The 22,262-nt window shown below is 33.2% G+C and overlaps 1 protein-coding gene across 1 annotated transcript; it reads left to right on the top strand.

Moving 5' to 3' along the window:
• Positions 1–267: 267 nt before the first annotated feature.
• Positions 268–2,200, top strand: LOC133799566 (berberine bridge enzyme-like 8). The gene has a single exon (XM_062237570.1). The coding sequence runs from the start codon at positions 602–604 to the stop codon at positions 2,198–2,200; it is 1,599 nt and encodes a 532-aa protein (XP_062093554.1). The 5' UTR covers positions 268–601.
• Positions 2,201–22,262: the final 20,062 nt, after the last annotated feature.

The following is a 22,262-nucleotide window of genomic DNA, read 5'->3' as shown; positions in this document are numbered from 1 at the left end:
TGTATATATTTCTATTAGAGTTATCAATAAAATCATAAAAATATATTCCTTTAAAACTTTTTGTCAATATCTAGAGTATTTCGGTAATGTAATCATATACAGAAGATTATCTTCTACATATGTTTTGTTTTTATTTGGACATTTATCTAGAAAAATAACATCCTGAATTAATATATTTTGTTTTCTTTTATGTTTCTTTGTACAAAAATATATTTCCAAATTATTGTTCAATTCTATATGGACAATGTATATACTTTTTTTTTTTCGGATAACAAAAACTGTTCTTTGACCATATAATAAAAATTTCCCACACACAAAATAACACAAATACAATGACCCAGAAAGAAATTAATCTTGTAACCAAAAAGGGCATCAAATCTATATTACGTTCTACACATATATCTTGACAATAATGTTAATATATCCTTATTTAATGACAATATATCCTAATTCAAAATAAAAAAAAATAAAAAAAAACCTCGTGAACATTTACAGCACACAATTATTGGTTGTGAACGCTTAAAGTTCATTTGCTTATATTAATATCAAAACATTGAACAATAGAGAATTCACATTTTAGCAAGAGCAGAAATACACTCTAATGATGGATACACTTCGAGGCTTTATGCTTTTCGTTCTCTTAATCTTTTTCATCTCAAAACTTTCTTCATCAACATCTTTAAATGAGTTTATTGAATGCCTCCAAGGCAACTCTAAATCCATCCCAAACATTATCACTGCCAAGAACTCAACATTCCAATCCATTCTATTCTCCCGCATCCACAACAAAAGATACTCCACACTTCAAACCCCAAAACCCCTTGCAATCGTACAAGTCAACGATGAGTCCGACATCAAAACGACAATATTATGCACCAAACAACACAATCTCCAGCTCAGGATTCGAAGTTGTGGGCATGATTTCGAGAGCCTCTCATCGGTCTCTAGCGTCCCATTCATTATTCTCGACATGCTTAACTTTCGATCCATCGATATTGACATTGGTGATGAAACTACTTGGGTTCAAGCTGGTGCCAGTCTCGGCGAGCTTTACTATAAGATAGGGAAGACTAGTCCAGTCCACGGGTTCTCAGCTTCTGTGTGTCCTGGAGTTTGCACTGGAGGACACTTCAGTGGTGGAGGGTATGGACCGATGATGAGAATGTATGGACTCACGATTGATAATATCTTAGATGCTCGGATAATGGACGTGAATGGTAAAATACTAGACAGGAAGACGATGGGAGAGGATGTGTTTTGGGCCATTAGAGGAGGAGGTGGAGCAAGTTTTGGAGTTATCCTTTCGTGGAAGATCAAATTGAGTCGTGTCCCACCCAAAGTAACAGTTTTCAGAGTTAATAGGAGTGCAAAACAAGGCTCCTTCGAGGCTTTTTATCGTTGGCAATATGTGGCTCCTAACCTGCCTAAGGAGGTTTTCATAAGAGCACAGTTGGATGTGGTAAACCAGTCAAATGGGGAAGATGGTAACAAAACAATCATGGTGTCTTTCATTGGACATTACTTAGGACAAGCCCACGAGCTTGTTTCTCTTCTAGAACAACGATTCCCTGAATTGGGTTTAAAGAAAACAGAGTGCTTTGAAATGAATTGGGTGGAATCCACTGTATTTTGGATCGACAATCACCCAGTTGAAAAAATAACATCCTTAGATGAGTTGCTCGTAAGGAAAAATGGGTCCGTTGAGTTTTACAAGTTAAAGTCTGATTACATGAAAACACCTTTTACAAAGCAAGCATTGAAGACATTATGGACAACAATGATCAAGATTGGTAGAGTTTGGATGAAGTGGAACCCTTATGGAGGGAGAATGAGCGAGGTTTCGGAATGGGAAACACCTTTCCCTCATAGGGCTGGAAACTTGGCTTTGCTGCAGTATTATGTATTTTGGAATGAGAGTGGGATTAATGCAACAAATCATTTCATGAATCTTTCAAGAGAGTTGTACGAGAAGATGGCTCCTTTTGTTTCAAAGAATCCGAGAGAAACTTTCTTGAATTATAGGGATCTTGACATCGGAGAAAACCTAGATAATCAGACGTCCTTAAAGACTGCACTTGTTTATGGAGAAAAATATTTTAAGGGTAATTTTGATAGGTTGGTGAAAGCGAAAGCAATCATAGATCCTAATAATTTCTTTAGAAATGAGCAAAGTATTCCACCTCCTCAGAGAACGAATTGAGTGAAGAAACTAAATATATATGTTTTGTTTAGTTAGTTTTGCTTTGAATAATAGTGTATGCAAATATTGTATACAATTCTTTCAAGAAAACTATATTGTAGACCACTTTATGGAATACAAAGTTGTAAGAAGAAATTAATAATGGTATTTTTTTTACAAAAAATTAATAATGATTTTTTCAATTCAGAAGTATGATTAAGTTTTCCTAGTTCTCTTTAGGATAACTTAATACATATATTGAGATTTGATATATTTAACTAAAAAGAATATTATTGGTAGCAATGACATCTAATAAATAAAATTGAATAATCATCTATTTTTCTAAGATATGTTTTAAGTGAGATTTTGTAAATGATTCTTGAGTATTATTAGAAATAAAAAGCCCGACATAAATAAAACATAGGAAATACAATGCCTTTATAAACGAAAGGGTCACTTCACTTGATACCCTTTTTGAAGATGAAACCCTAATTCTATTCGCGAGTGACATTTTCCCTTGAGAATGTAACTCATAATAAATTCTTGAAATTTCTTTTTGTACAACTATTAAAGATTTTTTAATAAAAAAATACCCATTAGTAAATAATTTAATTTTTTTAATTTTTTTACCTTTATAATTTATTATTAAAATAAAACTAAACATATTTAGCATTCTCAATTAAAAATATTAGTTTTTTAAACAAAATTATCACAATTTTTAATTTAATCTTTAAAAAATGTAAACATAAATTATTTAACTTTGTTTAAAAAAGTTGTCTTATTAGAATCACCTTCATTAATAAAATCACAATTTTAAATTTTATTACGTGTAATGATTAAAAGATGTACAAAAAAAATTAAATATAATATATGAATTAATGTTTGAGAAAATAATATTGCGTCAATTAAAATGGAAAAACCAAAATACGACTCCATACAAAGTTACAATAGACAAGATCATTAATAAAATCACAATTTTAAATTTTATTACATGTAATGATTAAAAGATGTACAAAAAAATTAAATATAATATATGAATTAATGTTTGAGAAAATAATATTGCGTCAATTAAAATAGAAAAACCAAAATACGACTCCATGCAAAGTTACAATAGACAAGATGATAGATAAACAAGTGTTACAACTTTATTGCAAAACTACAAGTAAATAGAGAAAGATGATGATGAATAAAAAGATACATACAACTCTATTTGCAAAAGATACAAATAAACTAGAGAGGTATAAAATAAAAGAAGTAAATAGAAAATACAACTTCAAGCATAACAAAACAAATAAATATATGAAGAAGGAATAAGTAAAACTACTTGAAATAGAGGAACCAAATGAGAACAAGAAGAATAGAAAGAACTCTCACACTCACACAACCAAAGTGAAGAGTAGTGTGGATCACCAACTCGAACAAGGTTCAAGACCTTTGTCCCAAAGATTATTTCCACAATTCTTTAAGAACTAAAAGAACTCACAAAATAGAAATAGCTATGTGGAATTATAACATCCCTAAATTACCTATTAAGGCTTAGGGCCTTGATTAGGGGGCCAGGATGGAAAATTATGGAATGTCTGTGATTTAATTACGGAAAATGTGTTTATGTGATATATATGTGTATCATTATATGATTTTGTGAGTTATATTACAATATGACTATATATGCATGCTTAGCTGTATAAAATATGCATGACGGCAAATTTCCTATTAGAAGAGCAATTTGCGTAATATGGCCCATTATGGGTATATTTGGAATTTATGTGCATACATGTGATATATGTGTGAGACCACATTATTATGTGGATATATTTTAGTTACTTGGCACGAGGCTATTCTAGGGAGCAAGTTAGCTGGAATGTCTCAACCGAACCAAATACCCAACTCGAGGTGAGCCAATGGAGGGTATTTTGGGTATTTAGTACATTACCGTGATATCGGGTAATGAGAGTAAATATTTGATGATATATTCATCGTTAATGAGATTAGGAGGGAATTTAAAATTTTTTGACCAGTTTAATCTCAGGAACATTTTAGTACCCCGAGCCTCGAGATATGCTTAAGGTTACTTGAACCCTAAGCAAACCACACAAAACAGAAACACATCACATAACTCTCAACATCTCTTTCTTCTCTCTCTAACTCATTCTCCTATCTCTCTCTCTCATCCTTATTGGAGATTTTTGAGGAAACTAAGAGAAATTAAGGGATGAAAACTTGGGTGTTACACCCCGATTTTGAGAATGGGAATTTTGATATCAAAACTCAGGCTCGTAAGGTGTAAGCTTGAGCTAGCACAGTCGTCATGTGATCGGCAAGTCAGAGACAGTCTTGCTGTGCAGTAAATATGACAACGTCGGGATTGGTGAGTGGTGGACCCAAAACGGGTATGTTTTAAAAATTTATAACTTGCAAGCGCACGAATCGTATATGAAGTATAGTATTCGTGTAAGCACGAGATCGAACCCAAATGAGTTGTCTAAAATAAAAAAGAAAACTATTTTAAACCAAAATTAATAAATTCTAACCTAGCTCCAAAGATTGATGAGATTTAATGTCATGAACATAAAATAAAAGATTTAAAATAAAGTTATTTAAGAGAATAAAAGTAAACCAATTATGATTTGAAAATAAGATGTAAAAGAAATATTATTAAGATACTAGAATCCACAAAACGTAAGTTTAATAATATTTATTAGTATATTGATTCCCAAGTTTTAGTGATAGTTAAAATAAATCAAACTATCATTTTCCAAATAGATTTATAATTTTAAGCACAAATTACTTTTTAAAAGATAGGATTTTTCTTCACTTTTCAAAAAGTATAATTTCAAAGTATTTAATGTGAATCAACCTAATGAAACAACAAATAAATCAATAAATATTATTTATAAGGCAAAACATTATATTTTTGTTCTAATCATTTGATGTGCACAATTTAATGGCACACCTTAATCAAAGAATATTATAATTTTTCACTAATGAAGAACAAAGTATAAATATGTTCTAACAATAAAAAATACAAGATATTTAAGATGAAAGAAAATATTTGAAGAAGAAAATCCATAAACTTTATTGCACAAAATGGGAAATCAATAGACAACATAAATACTATCTAGTTACATATTATTTCATCATCACCTTAATAATCTTAAAAAGATTAGAAACTCATAATTATAATAGAAATTACAAACCAAAAAATTACAAACATAAATAGGAAAATTTGGAGGAGGAACCCTCAAAATTTTCCTCTAAAAACTTATAGAAAAAATGACCAAAAAGAAGAAAAAGATGAAGAGAATGGAGTGGTCTTGAAAGTGTAGAAATTGTAGTGTAACCCCTCCTAAAATAAGCACCCCCAAATGGTCTTGAAAATTCCCTATATATAGCCAAAATGAGAGTATTGAAATAATCAATTTCAATTAATTAAATTGATTAAACTAAAATTGAAATGAAGAATAATATGACATACCGGGGTAAATTTTAAGTAATGATGATTTTGAGGTAAAATGTGTAGAAAAGTTTGGATAAAAAATTGTATTTTTGGATAAAGGGACAAGGAGACAAATGATGGGCTCAAGGAAAAATGGCAGCTGGCTGGGTTGGCTGTGAGGTGATGTTGGGCCAAAGGGTGCTTGAGCTTGCTAATGTGGGCTTCAGTTGTGCTTGGCTGGCAGGAGGAAGCTTGGGCGAATTGGGCCAGGCGGATTGGGTCGGCTGATGGGTAGCTGGAGGATTAGGAGCCAGGCGGATGGGCTTTGTTAGAGGGCTGTTGCGTGATGGGCTGTAACGCCCTAATTTCTCATAGACTACCGAGAACACAGCATTGACTCACAATCGTAAATATTGCTCTTTTATTTAATAAAAACTTTAAAAAAATAAATACATGGATTCATGGTTCTATAAGAAATAAAATACTTATCTTTAACATAAATATGAGAAACATTTAAATAAAACAAACTTTAAAATAAACTTTTTTTAAAAAATAAATAAATAATTTGGCCCGCTTGATCTTGCTTGACTATATGGTCCCCAACGAATACATCACGAAGTTCTTAGGTCCCACTCACCACCGGCCTTTCTATCCTTAATTTCCTGAAATAACAACATCATAAGGAATGAGCTTCTAAGCCCAGTAAGGAAAATACAAACAAGAGCATATCCCTCTAAGTCATATAATCAAACAGAACATATATTCACCAAAGTAATACAAACACAAACATCTAGATCATATCATATCTTAAGTCATAATTCTAAATCATAAATCTAAGTCATAGATGACAGGTCATACTCTAAGTCATAAGTCATAGGTCATAGATCATAAATCATAGGTCATAAATCATAACTATAGGTCATATATCATAATCATAACTAAAAATAACAAGTCAGATATAATAAAAAGATAAGTGCTTATACAGGGTTGGCAATTAAGCCCCGGAAAAAAGTCTGTCATACACCGGACATAGATCCGTCATAAAGTTTTGGCAACCGAACCTACCGGACATAGTCCATCATACACCATTGGACACCTTAGGTCCAAACACACTTACCCTTTTATTGTACCTGAAATGTTAGGTCATACAAACATAAACTATATCATACATTACATAAACTAGATCATAATACTAAACTATCTAATTTTCCTTACCAACACCGGGATAATTGAGAACAAATGCGGGACTTGGAACACTCCTAAAACTAGCAATAAAAATGGTGACTATTTCTAAAGGAAAGAGATGAAAGGAAGAGAACTAAACCACCAAGAGGAAACTTACCGAAAAGACAACTTAAGTTCAAAGAACTTAAAATCCTAACCACAAAACCATAACAAAAGTTAGAACCTAAATGAAAACTAAAGAAACTAAGGAATCAAATAGAATTGAACTTAAGAATAAGGGTACCTCAGTTGACCTTATGGATTGGTCTAACTCCAATACCGGAACACTCTAATCCTCACTTCCCGAGTGTTTGATAAAGCTTAAGAATGGCAAAGCTTTTTCAAAAGCCAAGTGTTTATCCCTCTTAAGGTCTCACTAGCACCTTGGAGTCTGATCACAGCTGAAGAGTGAATGGAAGGGTTGGGTTCTAAGAGCACTCCAAATGGATGTTCTACTCCATCCTTTAAAATACCTCCCCAAAACATACATTTTTCTATTTTACCTCTAAGTTTTACATTATATCATACATCATTTAAACATTATATCTGTAAACATATTTTATTAATTAAAGTAAAATAAAATAATTGAAAAAGAAAAAATAAATAATAAATATATACTAAATAGGAGTGAGAAAGCTTATAAAGAAAAATAATAATATTAAAATATTATATAAAGAATATGTAAATGTTATTGTTTATCCAAAAAAAAACAGCTGTGGATGACGTGGCAAGAATTTTCGACACGTGGCCGACACGTGGCAGAGTTGCTGCTCGCCTATCGACTAGAGATATTTCCATATGCGAAGTTCAAGTTTTATATACGACCAGCCTGGTTGTATACTCCGTTTATTTATGAATAAATCTGTACAATTGTAATGATATCCGAGAATATCTCTTCATTATAACCTGAAGATCCGTTTATTAAGGAAAGATATTATTACTTGACTCATGTAACCCTCATTGAGCCTATAAATATACAAGAAATAGCTCAAGGAGGGATCTTTTGATCCTTTTGATCTTTTTTCGAATTGCATTACTATTATCCATCATTTGTATTGTTTTCTCCTTCTAAGGTCTGTGAAACTCAGGAACCCTAGTTCTTTTATCACACCTTTGAAGTTCAATATTAATAATAGTATCAAGTGGACGTAGGTCATTACCAATCACTGGGGCCGAACCACTATAATTCCTTGTGTTCTTTACTTTCCATTAGATTGTTTTTTCAAGCTTTGTACTATTTTCCTATTGTTTATCTGACTCCGTGTCGTTGACCAAAACGAGGGTCAACAGTTATGTAAATGTAGATATGGATTAATTGGAGTTTGTGCATAGCTATTATAAATATATGTATAAAGGAGCTGATGGAAGATGTTTTTGTGAGTTTTAGCTAAATATTATAGAGAAAATGTATTACAAAATATATCACCAAAACATATATTTTTGTAATTTACCTTAAACTTTTACATTATACCATACACCAACTTCTCCATTTTTTTACTACATCATTTAAATATTATATATTTTTAAAAAATATTTTATTCATTTTAAGAAATAAAATAATTAAATATAATAGTATCACAATGATATATATATATACAAAAGTTTATAAAAAAATAATAAAATATTTATTTCTTGATGAATAGTGTTTCACTACATATTGAGAAATACTATTCATTTAGGTAAAAAAATATAACTTTACATTACCCATTCAAAGACTATTTAACATTTTTTCTCTATATTATAAAGAATTATACATATTAGCTCCTCCATTGGGAGTGCTCTAAGTCCTATTTATAGAGTTCTAAGAATAAAGATCTTCTTTTTGGCTTTGAATAAAAATAATGAATTTAATTGCAAATATTTGAATATTCTTCAGTCAAAGGCTTAGGACTCGGTCAAATCATTCAAATGTAGGTCTAAGGAGTCAAAGTTTGTTTTAAAAATTAAAAAAAAAAAAAAAATAGAATGCTAACTTCTAACTTCCTAAATCTTGTAACTCTAAACTCATATGTAGTAAAATCAACATAACTGGAGCTGTAGGACTCTGATTTATACCATCTTTATATTGTTAGAAAGCTAATTCAATTATCTACAACTTTCTAGAAATACTATTTTTCTAAATTCATAATTTAACTGGGTTCAAAATAGGTCGGAAGTTATAGTACCCTAAAGTTACGGGAAAATCTTTTTAATTATCTAAATAACAACATAATCCACAAATTTCTTAACTAACCATAAAATAACAAACTTTAATTCCCTAATAATCATGCTTATGACAAGTGTCATATTCTTATTGGCTCTATCTAAACGTTATGTTATAATAAATAATACACCTAGGACCTGCAATATTAATCAAACCTCATGTTATAATTAATATTCTTAAACTATAGGTTAAACTTATAAAATTCATAACTATTGCTATGTGTTTCAAATTAAGTCCCACTTTGAACAAAAATCCACTGAATCTAAAATACTACAACTACTACTATCTAGCAAACTAAGTAAAATTTAGAGACACTACAATTCTTCCCTACTTAAAAGAATTTCATCCTCGAAATTTACTTACCAAACATCTCGGGATACCGCTCCCTTACATATTCCTCCAATTCCCATGTGGCCTCTCTTTCTGTGCTATTGTTCCACAAGATTTTAACCATATGAACACTTTTGGATCTTAACTCCTTAGTTCCCCGTTCTAGAATGCGTACTGGTCGTTCTTCATAACTGAAATCTTGCTTTAACTCTAGAGCCTGGTAATCGAGCACATGTGATGGATCTGATATGTATTTTCTCAACAATGATACATGAAAAATGTTATGTGTTTCAGCTAATGATGGTGGTAAAGCCAACCGATATGTTACATGGCCTACTTTGTCAAATATCTCAAAACGACCTATAAACCTTGGGCTTAACTTTCCTTTCTTTCTGAAATGCATAATCCTCTTCATCGAAGAAATTTTGAGAAAGACTTGGTCGCCTACTGAAAACTCAACATTTCGTCTCTTTGCGTTGGCATAGCTTTTCTGGCGACTTTGAGCGGCAACCATTCATTGTCTTATCTTTTCTAGTGCCTCTGTTGCTTCTCTTATAGCCTCGGGTCCTAAGTATCATCTTTGACCCACCTCATCCCAATGAAGTGGTGATTGGGACTTCCGTCCAAATAGCATCTCATAGGGTGCCATGCCTATCGTCGCTTGATAACTATTGTTGTAAGGGAATTCTATTAATGGAAGATACTTGCTCCATGATCCTGAGAAGTCTAAAGCACACGCTCTAAGAATGTAATGACCCACTAATCTAGACTAATTGGACCATTATCGAAACTATACATAAAACTTACATTTTTACGAAAATACCATAATTTATTAAGTAACTTGAAAATAAGAGTTATTTACAAATAAACAGAATACTAAGAAGGATTTTGGGATCCCATTGTCTTTAAAACAAAACAAGATTTAAAATAAAAGACATTACATAATAATGCGGAAAATACACATAAAAACCATAAAAACATAAAAGGAGACTATATCCTCGAATCGAATAACGCTCGGCCCCTTGACTCCATTCATCATCGATACACATTCTCCAAGCGTCACGAATCTTTCCGCCTCTAAACTTATTTTCCTGCACATAAACAGAAAGGAGTGAGCCTAATGCCCAGTAAGGAAAATCTAACACAAAGTCACATACATAATTTCATAAGAAAACATAAAGACTTAACATAATACATATAACATACACTTATTATAATGGCCATTATTCTTGGGGTCCCATAGACTAAACAAGCATATGCCCATGGGATTAGTGGGGTCCTACTAGCTAAGTAGGTCATATGCCCATAACCCATTTGGGGTCTTGTTAGTCATATGGGTCATATGCCCAAGCCTACAAACATACACATATATCATAACACTTTTAATAACATAAAGCATATAGATAACATAATCACATAACATGTTAATTCTAGCCTATTTTCCTTACCAAAGTTACCGAGATTATGGACTGAGTTGGGATTGTTGGAACACTCCTAAAACCATAAGAAAGAGTAAGTCTAAAGAAAGGAGATGAAATGAAAGAGATGGAAAGACTAAACCATAGAAAACATACTTACCGACTTATATGCTTAAAAGCTTGGATTCCCTAACCAAAATAAGAATAAGGTTAGGGGACTGAGTAGAAGGTTTTGAGAAAGGAAATAACATAAAAATACAGAAAAGAACTAGAGTTTTGGGATTACCTCAAAGATTGCAAGATCAATCTAACATCCACCGAAATACTATAGCACTCACTTCCCAAAGTGTTTGATAAGCTTATGATGTTTAAGCTTATAGTTTTTCCCCAAACCAAGTGTTTACACTCTCACACTCACTTAACACTAGCAGCCTCTGAACTTAGAGCAAATGGTGAATAATGGCTGGGTACTAGGTCCTATTTATAGAGTTTGGGAATGAAAATATCTTGATTTTACTTGAATAAAAATAATGGCTTTTTAGGTGAAAATCATTTGAATAATCGTTCAGCAGAGGCTGAAGACTCGTTCAGAAGATGTTGGACTGTTGAAGGAGTTTGAATGGCTGAAAGGAAAAGAATTCAAAAGTATTTGAATTCATGCTGGTGGAGGCGATATATCGCCCCCTATAGGCGATATATCGCCTGGACCTTTGTTCCCGAGGCGACCGTGCATCGATTCGTGTTTTCCGTATCTACGTGCTGCGATATATCGCCCCCTATAGCTGCGATATATCGGCATACGCTGAATATTTAAACACGAATTTACACATTTTTAGCTGAGTTTGAATGGAGTAAACAGCCTTGACTAAGCCCTCAACGTGCTCAAAGCTGCTGACTGACCCTATACATTCAAACTTTTACCCTTATTTAATTTAATCCTAAAAAATACTTAATCCTTAATTACCATTCAAAACATGTGCTTAAAATCCTATTGGTTGATGTCTAAACCTTATAATATAATAATATAATCCTTAATATCAGTCACATTAATCAAACCTTAGGTTATACTTAATATTCTTAAACTATAGATTAAACTTAGAAAATCTATAAGTACTACTATGAGTGTCCAAATAACTCCCGGTCTGAACCAAAAATCCAAAGTAACAATGATAACACTAAACATACTATAATACTACTAAACAATTAGCTAAGTAAAGTTCTTGGACTCTACAAAGAATATCTTCTAATATTTGTATGGTGCGTTCTGACTGACCATCGATTTGAGGGTGAAATGTTGAACTTAGATTTAACTTAGTGCCAATTGCACGATGTAAACCTTCCCAGAACTTTGATGTGAAAACCGATCCTCTATCAGACACTATGGTCTTTGGAACTCCATGTAGTCTTACTATCTCCGCCATGTAAAGCTCTGCGTACTGCTCAACATTATAAATTGTTCTTACTGGTAAGAAGTAAGTAGATTTTGTGAGTCTATCTACTATCACCCAAACAGAGTCATGTTGCTTGGTGGTCCTTGGTAATCCCGTCACGAATTCCATCGCTATATCTTCCCATTTCCATTTGGGAATCTCTAATGGTTGCAAAGTTCAATCAGGTTTTTGATGTTCGGCTTTAGCTTGTTGACATGTAAGGCATTTCGCTACAAATTCTGCTATGTCTTTCTTCATCCCCGGCTACAAGTACATTATCTTGACATCGTTGTACATCTTGGTCGATCTTGGGTGAAGTGAATACGGAGTAGTGTGCGCTTCCTTCATAATAATTTCTCTTAATCCTCCACTTTCTAGCACACATACTCAGTTTCTATATCATAGCATGCCTTCTTTTGTCAAGGAGAAATCAGCATTCTCTGAACTTTGTAATGCTGCCTTCATCTTAAGAAGAAACTCGTCTTCTTGTTATTTCTCCTTTATTTCCTCCATTAGAGTTGACTTGATTGTGAGGTCAGATAGTTGTCTAGTTATTAGCTAAATTCCGGACCTTTTAATATCATCTTGTAAGTGTTGAGCTATCCCCTTAAGTGTTGACAAGCTTCTGCAACTTCGCCTACTAAGTGTGTTTGCCACGACGTTAGCCTTTCTTGGATGATATAAGATCTCACAATCATAGTCCTTTACTAACTTTAGCCACCTCATTGCCTCATATTAAGCTCCTTTTGTGTAAAGAAGTACTTTATACTTTTTTGATTCGTATAGATTTCACACTTTTCTCCATACAGATAGTACCTCCAAATCTTTAGAGCGAAGACCACCGCTGCTTATTCTAAGTCATGAGTTAGATACCGCTGTTCGTACTCCTTAAGCTGTCTCGAGGCATAGGCGACCACTCTTTCATCTTGCATCAAAACTCATCCAAGTCCCTGCTTCGACACATCGCAATACACTACAAACTTTCCTTTATCGTTTGGAACGCACAGAACTGGGGCTGTTATGAGCTTATCCTTTAACGTCTAGAAGCTTTCTTCGCATTTCTCCGTCCATTCAAATTTCTATTGCTTCCTCGTCAAATTTGTTAAGGGTGTAGCTATTCTAGAGAACCCTTCAACAAATCGTCTATAGTATCCTGCCAATCCTAGAAAACTTCTCACCTCTGTTGCATTCTTAGGTTTGGGCCAGTCTTTCACTGCTTTGATCTTGGCTGGATCTACTTCCACGCCATCTTTAGACACAATGTGTCCTAGAAATGCCACCTTCTTTAACCAGAATTCATATTTCTTAAACTTAGCGTATAATTGATGACCTTTGAGTCGTCCCAATGTCAGTCGCAGGTGCTCTTCATGCTCGACTTTCGTTTTTGAGTAGATCAATATGTCGTCTATAAACACCACAACGAACTTATCCAGGTAGTCCTTAAATACACGGTTCATAAGATCCATGAACGCTGCTGGTGCATTTGTTAAGCCAAAAGACATTACCAGAAACTTGTAGTGTCCATATCTAGTCTGAAAAGCCATCTTTGGGATATCTTATTTTCGTACTCTTAGCTGATGATACCCCGACCTTAAATTTATCTTCGAGAATACTGTAGATCCTTGTAGTTGATCAAAAAGATCATCTATTCGAGGTAAAGGGTATTTGTTCTTGATCATCACTTTATTAAGTTCTCGATAGTCAATGCACATCCTCATACTCTCGTCCTTCTTTTTGACAAAAAGCACTGGTGCTCCCCAAGGCGAATAGCTCAGTCGGATGAAACCTTTTCTAAAAGGCACCATTCTATAGGGAGCTTTCAAGATTGGTGCCATCTCAGGTGCCAATTCTATTTCAAACTCAATTTCCCTACTCGGAGGTAATCTCGGTAAATCTTCTGGAAACACCTCGGGAAATTCACATACAATAGGTACATCCTTTGGTTTGAGCTGCGTCTCTCATGACTTGTCCACCACACTAGCTAGAAATGCGTGACCACCACTATTGATTAATCGCTGAGCTTTGAGAGCTGAGACTATCAGTATGGGAGTTCGAGAAACTTCTCCTTTGAAAGTGAACTGCTCTCCGCCTTCTGGTTGAAAGTTGACTGTCTTACCCTTACAGTTTATTATTGCCCCATGTTTTGCTAACCAATCGATGCCTAAAATTACATCATAATCCTTAAGGTCTAACTTGATCAAATCTACTGGTAATTCTTTTCCTTCGATTCTAACTACAACATTACGCACCCCCTACTAGATATCATTCTTTCCCCCGAGGGTAACTCCGTGACAAACTTATCTCTAAAAAATTCGCATGGTCTTTCTAAGCTATCGATCATATTTATAGAGACAAAAGAATGCGTAGCTCCTGAATCGAATAACACATTGCATAATTTACCAGAGATAGTGACCTAACCTGTTACCACAGTATTACTAGTTTCTGCTTCACCTCTAGTAAGAGCAAAAACTCTGGCTGGGCAATCCTTTTTAATGTGTCCTTATTCTCCGCAATTGAAACAACCTTTCGTCTTATATCTGCATTCTCCTGAATGCTTCCTCTTGCAGATAGGGCACTGGGGATATTCCACGTATGGCTTCTTATTCCCATTACTTTCTGACGCAGTCTTATTCTTTTTATCGGCCTTTTGATTTTTACCACCGTCATGTTTTTGTTTGTGGTCATTCTTGTCATTGTTATTCATTTTGGCGTCCCTTCTGGCCGCACCTTCCTTCCAGATCCTTTCTTCAGCCTGCTCAGCTTCCAAGGCTACCTCTAAAGTTTCCGCATAAGTGGTTATTCCCCGAATTAGCTTCACATCACGGGCTATCATAGGTTTCAGTCCCTTCATGAATCTTTGAATTCTTAGCGTCTTAGTGGGTACCATGTTCGCCGCGAACTTAGCCAGCCTATCAAACTTCCTGGCATAATCTGTCACAGATGAATTTCCTTGAGTAAGCGCGACAAATTCATTAACCCTTGTGGCTAGAATCACAGGACTGTAATACTTCTAGTTGAACACTTGGATAAACTCATCCCAAGTCATAACGTTCACTTCTCTAGTCTACTTCACCATATCCCACCAGATGCGGGCGTCCTTCTTTAGCAAGATTGAAGCACATGAGACTCGATCTTTGTTTCCCAGCCGCATATGTTCTAGAATGGACTCCACTGATCGAAGCCATTCTTCTGCTTCTATTGGGTCTGACCCACCATCAAAGTTTGGTGGTTGCTGCTTCCTAAAGCGTTCATATACTGCCTTGTAGCGAGGTTCTGCCAGCTGTAGCAATTGCACTAGAGGAACGACTTGCTGCACCACTTGTTGTTGTTGCCCTGAGTTTATTTGAAACCCTTCTTCCCTTCTACTTAGCTTTGCCCTAGGACGGGCATTCTCACTTTCCAAATTTTCTCGAGTAGCAGCAGCTACCGAATCCTCCACTACATTGGGTGCCTTTGGCACTCCTGGGGCTGCTGGGAATTCTTCATAGGTAGGGGTGGCGGCTACTCTTCTTCCTCGCCCCCTTCCTAGACCTCGACCCCTACCTTGGCCTCTACCTTGGCCATTTAGTCTTTCAGATCCTGCTCCATGTGTCTTCACTGCTTCCCCAAAAGAGAAAAGAATTGAAAAACTAAGGCAAGCAAAACAAAAGAGGGTACAACTTAGCCTATTGCACTATTGTCTATTAGGTCCATCTATCTATAAAAACTACCCTATTACAATTAAGTCCAACTCGGGTAAATGGGCCTTAACAATTGAATCTTCCATGGAGGAGGGTTGGGTTCAGTATATCATACCCACTACTAAGGCCTCCTAACTTCCACTTGGACGCAAAAGACAGGAATTTGAACCCTTGCTTAATTGTTATTTATTTGAAATTGGATCCAATCTAATAATGCAAAGAAAATGGGCCTTCACAAATGGACTAACCCATAAGAGAGGAATTTAAACTTTTCACTTTCAATTGAATCCAAAATTTTCTTAACACTTACTAAACAATGAAACAATAATAAAAGCAAATAACATGTAAAAAAACAACTAATGAAAATATTCTAAAACAACATATAATAAAATTTAACGATGTGTTCTTATATTCGTCTAATCTTCCACATCGGATCCATCATCATACTCAGGGTTTGGTAATTTTCTTATAGATTTAACCTTTGTCCATTGGGCTAATTTATGAAAATAACACAAGAAAAGCATTACAAACATATTTGGAAAACAATGTATATACTTACTTGGTAATGAGTAGGTCCTTTGTAGCTATCGTGTGTATTTCGTGGATACGTTCAGGACCAATATAGCCATGGGCTTTGATACCACCTGTAACGCCCTAATTTCTCATAGACTACCGAGAACACAACATTCAGTCATAATCGTAAATATTGCTCTTTTATTTAATAAAAACTTTTAAAAAATACATGGATCCATGGTTTTATAAAAAATAAAATACTTGTCTTTAACATAAAAATGAGCAACATTTAAATAAAATAAACTTAAAAATAAATAAAGAAATAAATAATTTGGCCCGCTTGATCTTGCTCAACTATATGGTCCCCAACAAATACATCACGAAGCTCTTAGGTCCCACTCACCACCGGCCTTTCTATCCTTAATTTCCTGAAATAACAACATCATAAGGAGTGAACTTCTAAGCCCAGTAAGGAAAATACAAATAAGGGTTAGTCATATAATCAAACATAACATATATTCACCAAAGTCATACAAACACAAACATCTAGATCATATCATATCTTAAGTCATAATTCTAAATCATAAATCTAAGTCATAGATGACAGGTCATACTCTAAGTCATAAGTCATAGGTCATAGGTCATAGATCATAAATCGTAGGTCATAAATAATAACTATAGGTCATATATCATAATCATAACTAAAATAACAAGTCAGATATAATAAAAAGATAAGTGCTTATACAGGGTTGGCAATTAAGCCCCGAAAAAAAGTCTGTCATACACCGGACATAGGTCTGTCATAAAGTTTTGGCAACCGAGCCTACCGGACATAGTCCGTCATACACCATTGGATACCTTAGGTCCAGACACACTTACCCCTTTATTGTACCTAAAATGTTAGGTCATACAAACATAAACTATGTCATACATTACATAAACTAGATCATAATACTAAACTATCTAATTTTCCTTACCAACACCGGGATAATTGAGAACAAATGCGGGACTTGGAACACTCCTAAAACTAGCAATAAAAATGGTGACTATTTCTAAAGGAAAGAGATGAAAGGAATAGAACTAAACCACCAAGAGGAAACTTACCGAAAAGACAACTTAAGTTCAAAGAACTTAAAATCCTAACCACAAAACCATAACAAAAGTTAGAACCTGAATGAAAACTAAAGAAACTAAGGAATCAAACAGAATTGAACTTAAGAAACTAAGGAATCAAACAGAATTGAACTTATGGTTGGTCTAACTCCAATACCGAAACACTCTAATCCTCACTTCCCAAGTGTTTGATAAAGCTTAAGAATGGCAAAGCTTTTTCCCAACTCAAGTGTTTATCACTCTTAAGGTCTCACTAGCACCTTGGAGTCTGATCACAGCTGAAGAGTGAATTGAAGGGTTGGGTTCTAAGTCCTGTTTATAGAGTTCTAGGAATAAAGATCTTCTTTTTGGCTTTGAATAAAAATAATGCATTTAATTGCAAATATTTGAATATTCTTCAGTCAAAGGATTAGGAATCGGTCAAATCATTCAAAGGTAGGACTAAGGAGTCAAAGCTTGTTTAAAAAGAAAAAAAAAAAAGAATCCTAACTTCTAACTTCCTAAATCTCATAACTCTAAGCTCACATGTAGTAAAATCAACATAACTAGAGCTACAGGACTCCGATTTACCCCATATTTATACCGCTAGAAAGCTAATTCAATTATCTACAACTTTGTAGAAATACTATTTTTCGAAATTCATAATATAACTGGGTTAAAAATAGGTCAGAAGTTACAATACCCTAAAGTTACGGGAAAATCTATTTAATTATCTAAATAACAACCTAATCCACAAATTTCTTAACTAAGCATAAAATAACAAACTCTAATTCCCTAATAATCATGCTTATGACAAGTGTCATATTCTAATTGGCTCTATCTAAACCTTAGGTTATAATAAATAATACACCTAGGACCAGCAATATTAATCAAACCTTATTTTATAATTAATATTCTTAAACTATATGTTAAATTTATAAAATTCATAACTATTGCTATGTGTTTCCAACTAAGTCCTGGTTTGAACCAAAATCCACGGAATCTAAAATACTACAACTACTAATATCTAGCTAACTAAGTAAAATTCCAGGACGCTACATGGGCCGTGGGGCTAGAGGCTGGGAGAAGGCCACTCGGGCCCAAGTGGCTGCTGGGTTGGAAGGGCTTCAGGAGGCAGCTGCAGCCGTGGTGGGCTGGTGTTGAAGGCTTGGATTGAGCCTGGCAGGGAGGCAGCTCCTAGGCTTGTCTTATGGTATTTTAAAAATGTCATTTTTTCCTTTCTTTTTCTTGGATTTCAAGAGCCAAAAAATGCAACATAATTCCTACAAAATAAGTATAAATTAAGTCATGATAAAATATTTTTAATTATAAAATAAACCATATTAATTCTTTGAAAATATTAATTAAAACTTAATTTACTTAAACATTAAATCTAAAAAGTGCATGTTTTAATAAATTAAACTATAATATAACTATAAAAATAGACAAAATCTATAAAATTAAAATAAACTTAATAAATTCAAAATTACTTTAAATTTTAATAAATTACTTAAAAACTCAAAAGACTAAGCAACAATTAGCATAAAAAATGTGGTAAAATAATTCTATTTTGTAGAGTTATCACACCCCCAAACTTAGTATTTTGCTAGTCCTCAAGCAAAAAAATAAAAATAAAAGCACACACATTTTTTTTTAATTGGTGATGTCAAATGTTTACCTCAAAAATTACATAATGGAAATAGTTCAAAGAAAATCACAAATAAAAGTATAGCTTATGTAATTAAATAAAAAGTTAAAATTGTTTTCAACATACAAACACAAAAACTATCATTAAATCATCATTTGAACATTAGACACGCTTATGTAAACAAAAATAAATTAAATATCAAGAAACACGTTTTTCTTTTATATATAAATCTCATAAGTTTACTTTTCTTATCTCCCTCCATTTTTTCAATGTGACTTTGTTTTTAGAATAGAAAAGTGTCATATAATGAATAATAATAATAATAAATCTATAATTAAACAAAACTAACTCAAAAATTAAAAACAAAGCTTAAGATTTATTTATACTTTTCTAAGAATTAAGAACAATTTCAATCGTAATTTTTATCATCAGAAAATGAAAATCACCAATATTTTTTTTCAAACTAAACAAAGAAAATATTTTTTTACATTTTACAACAAATGAAAAAAAAACATGCATAGACACAAAGAAAAACACACAAACACACTACCCCCAAACTTAAATGAAACATTGTCCTCAATGTTTAATAAAATAGAAAAAAAAATTAAGAACTACTCCCTTTGATGTATGCTTCCTTGATTTGACTCCTTTGTTTTCTTATCTTCTTTTCTTTTTTCCTTTTTTGGGCAAGAAGTTTTCTTCAAGCTTTTGAAAAACATGAAATACAAGCACACAACACAAGTGAAATATAAAATGAAACATGAAAGTATGGGTTGTCTCCCACAAAGCGCTTTAGTTTATAGTCTTTAGCTTGACTATAATTTTTTTCTTTCAACCTACACCTAATCGATGGTGTAAAATTTCATTAGTAGGGTGAGTTATGACTTTGATGCAAATGCCATTAATAATAATTGACAACATCACACCTATAAGAAAATTAGGAATATGCAATTTAAATAGAATATCAATAAAATAAGAAAATTGCATATCTATATTAGACTCCTTTTCATTTTGAGTAATAAATATACAAATTTGTTCATTTATGGGCTCTTGAGATATAATTATATATTTTTCATTTTCCTCATGAGCCTCGAGAATTATTTCATTCAACTATTTTGTTTCATTAGGTGGTTGAATACATATTACAAGTTCTTCAACTACTTCATTCTCTTTTTCACTTTCAATTTGACTATTTGGATTGGGAATGAGTTGGTTGGGATAAACTTGTTTTTCCGACTCTATAACAGTTACAAGTTTTCCTACTATTGTCTCAATTTTTGAGATTGACTGAGACATGGCTTGTAAGATTTGGTAGGATGATTGCATGAATTGTTGTAGGGTATCCTCTAAAGATGGGCTCGTTTCTTGTTGAATGGGATATGATAGGTCGGATTGGGCATGACTTTGATTATGCATGTTGAATTCATGCCCTTGATTTATTGGAGACAGGGTATGACTCTATAAAAAAGTTGGATTATAGGCGGGGGTAAAAGGGATATCAAGGGATGCATGCATATCATACATATCATTAGTTTCTCCATAATTCAAATTTGATTGTGCATAATAGGTGTACTCAGAATTTCAACTATAATTAAAATGATTCATATGGTAAAAACAAAATGACAAACTAATTTTTTTTAAATGACAATTAAGGTAAAAAGAACATGAAAATAAAATTAAGAGAACAAAAACAATGTTAAGATATTAAACAAAATTTAGGAGGCACAAGTGCCATCAACTAATAATAATATAATAAAATAAAAAGTTAGGAGGCACAAATGCCATCGACTATCACAAAATAACAATAATAATAACACAAAAGCTAGGAGGCACAAGTGCTGTCAACTAACAAAGTTATAAACGAAATAAAATTACAACAAAGTTACAACAAAATTAGGAGGCACAAGTGCCATCAATTATAAAAATTAAAAAGATAGATAGGAGGCACAAGTGCAGTCAACTATAAAAATTAAAAAGATAGATATGAGGCACAAATCTCGTCAACAAAAATAATAATAAATATAACTAGATAAGTAAATTTTTTTATGGGTGGTAGAACCGTTTCAAATTTTCATTTTATCTTTTTTTTGTTTTTATATAAATATATATTCTTTTATATAGTTTTTTTAAGTGCAAAAATTAAAATAACTAGTAGAAGAATTCACTAACCTTCAGATAAATTTCGTTTCTTTTCTTGCAACTCCCCAGCAACGGCGCCAAAAACTTGGTGGACCCAAAATTGGTATGTTTTAAAAATTTATAACTCGCAAGCGCACGAATTGTATATGAAATATAGTGTTCGTGAAAGCACGAGATCGAACCCAAATGAGTTGTCTAAAATAAAAAGAACACTATTTTAAACCAAAATTAATAAATTCTAACCTAGCTTAAAAGATTGATGAGATTTAATGTCATGGACATAAAATAAAAGATTTAAAATAAAGCGATTTAAGAGAATAAAAGTAAACCAATTATGATTTGAAAATAAATTGTAAAAGAAAGATTATTAAGATACTAGAATCCACAAAATTTAAGTTTAATAATATTTATTAGTATATTGATTCCCAAGTTTTAGTGATAGTTAAAATAAATCAAACTATCATTTTCCAAATAGATTTATAATTTTAAGCACAAATTACTTTTTAAAAGATAGGATTTTTCTTCACTTTTCAAAAAGTATAATTTCAAAGTATTTAATGTGAATCAACCTAGCGATTTTCCCCCTCTTCCATGGCGAAGAAGAAGAAATCGGCTAGGAAACCAGTGACAAGATCGGTAGCTCAAGGCCTGCCTTCAATCCAAAATGAGAATATTCAGACAGAAGTAGTTCATGAAGACGTTTTCGTCAAGGGAAATGTTCAGGTGTTGGGCGAGACCCTAATTGAGCCTGATTTGGGAGAGATCGCCGATGGTAAATCTCAGCAGGAAGAGCCAAAAGCTCCTGAGTTGGATGCTTCTAGTTGGGCGGACAAAGTGGAAGCTGGAGAGTATCAATCTTTGGCCCAAAAGCATTGGAATCAATTCAAATTGGGTAAGCTTTCTTTTAGCGATCAGAAACTGGAATATGCTGAACCACTGTTTAAGGATGGTAAGAGGATTGCTCTAATTG

Source organism: Humulus lupulus, chromosome 9 (genome assembly GCF_963169125.1).
Source record: "Humulus lupulus chromosome 9, drHumLupu1.1, whole genome shotgun sequence".
Lineage (NCBI taxonomy): Eukaryota > Viridiplantae > Streptophyta > Magnoliopsida > Rosales > Cannabaceae > Humulus > Humulus lupulus.
The sequence above is the reverse complement of the archived record's forward strand: the minus strand, read 5'-3'. Positions and strand labels throughout refer to the sequence as shown.

Coding starts and splice junctions, on each gene's coding strand:
- LOC133799566 (XM_062237570.1), top strand. CDS start 602: ATGATGGATACACTTCGAGGCTTTATGCTTTTCGTTCTCTTAATCTTT.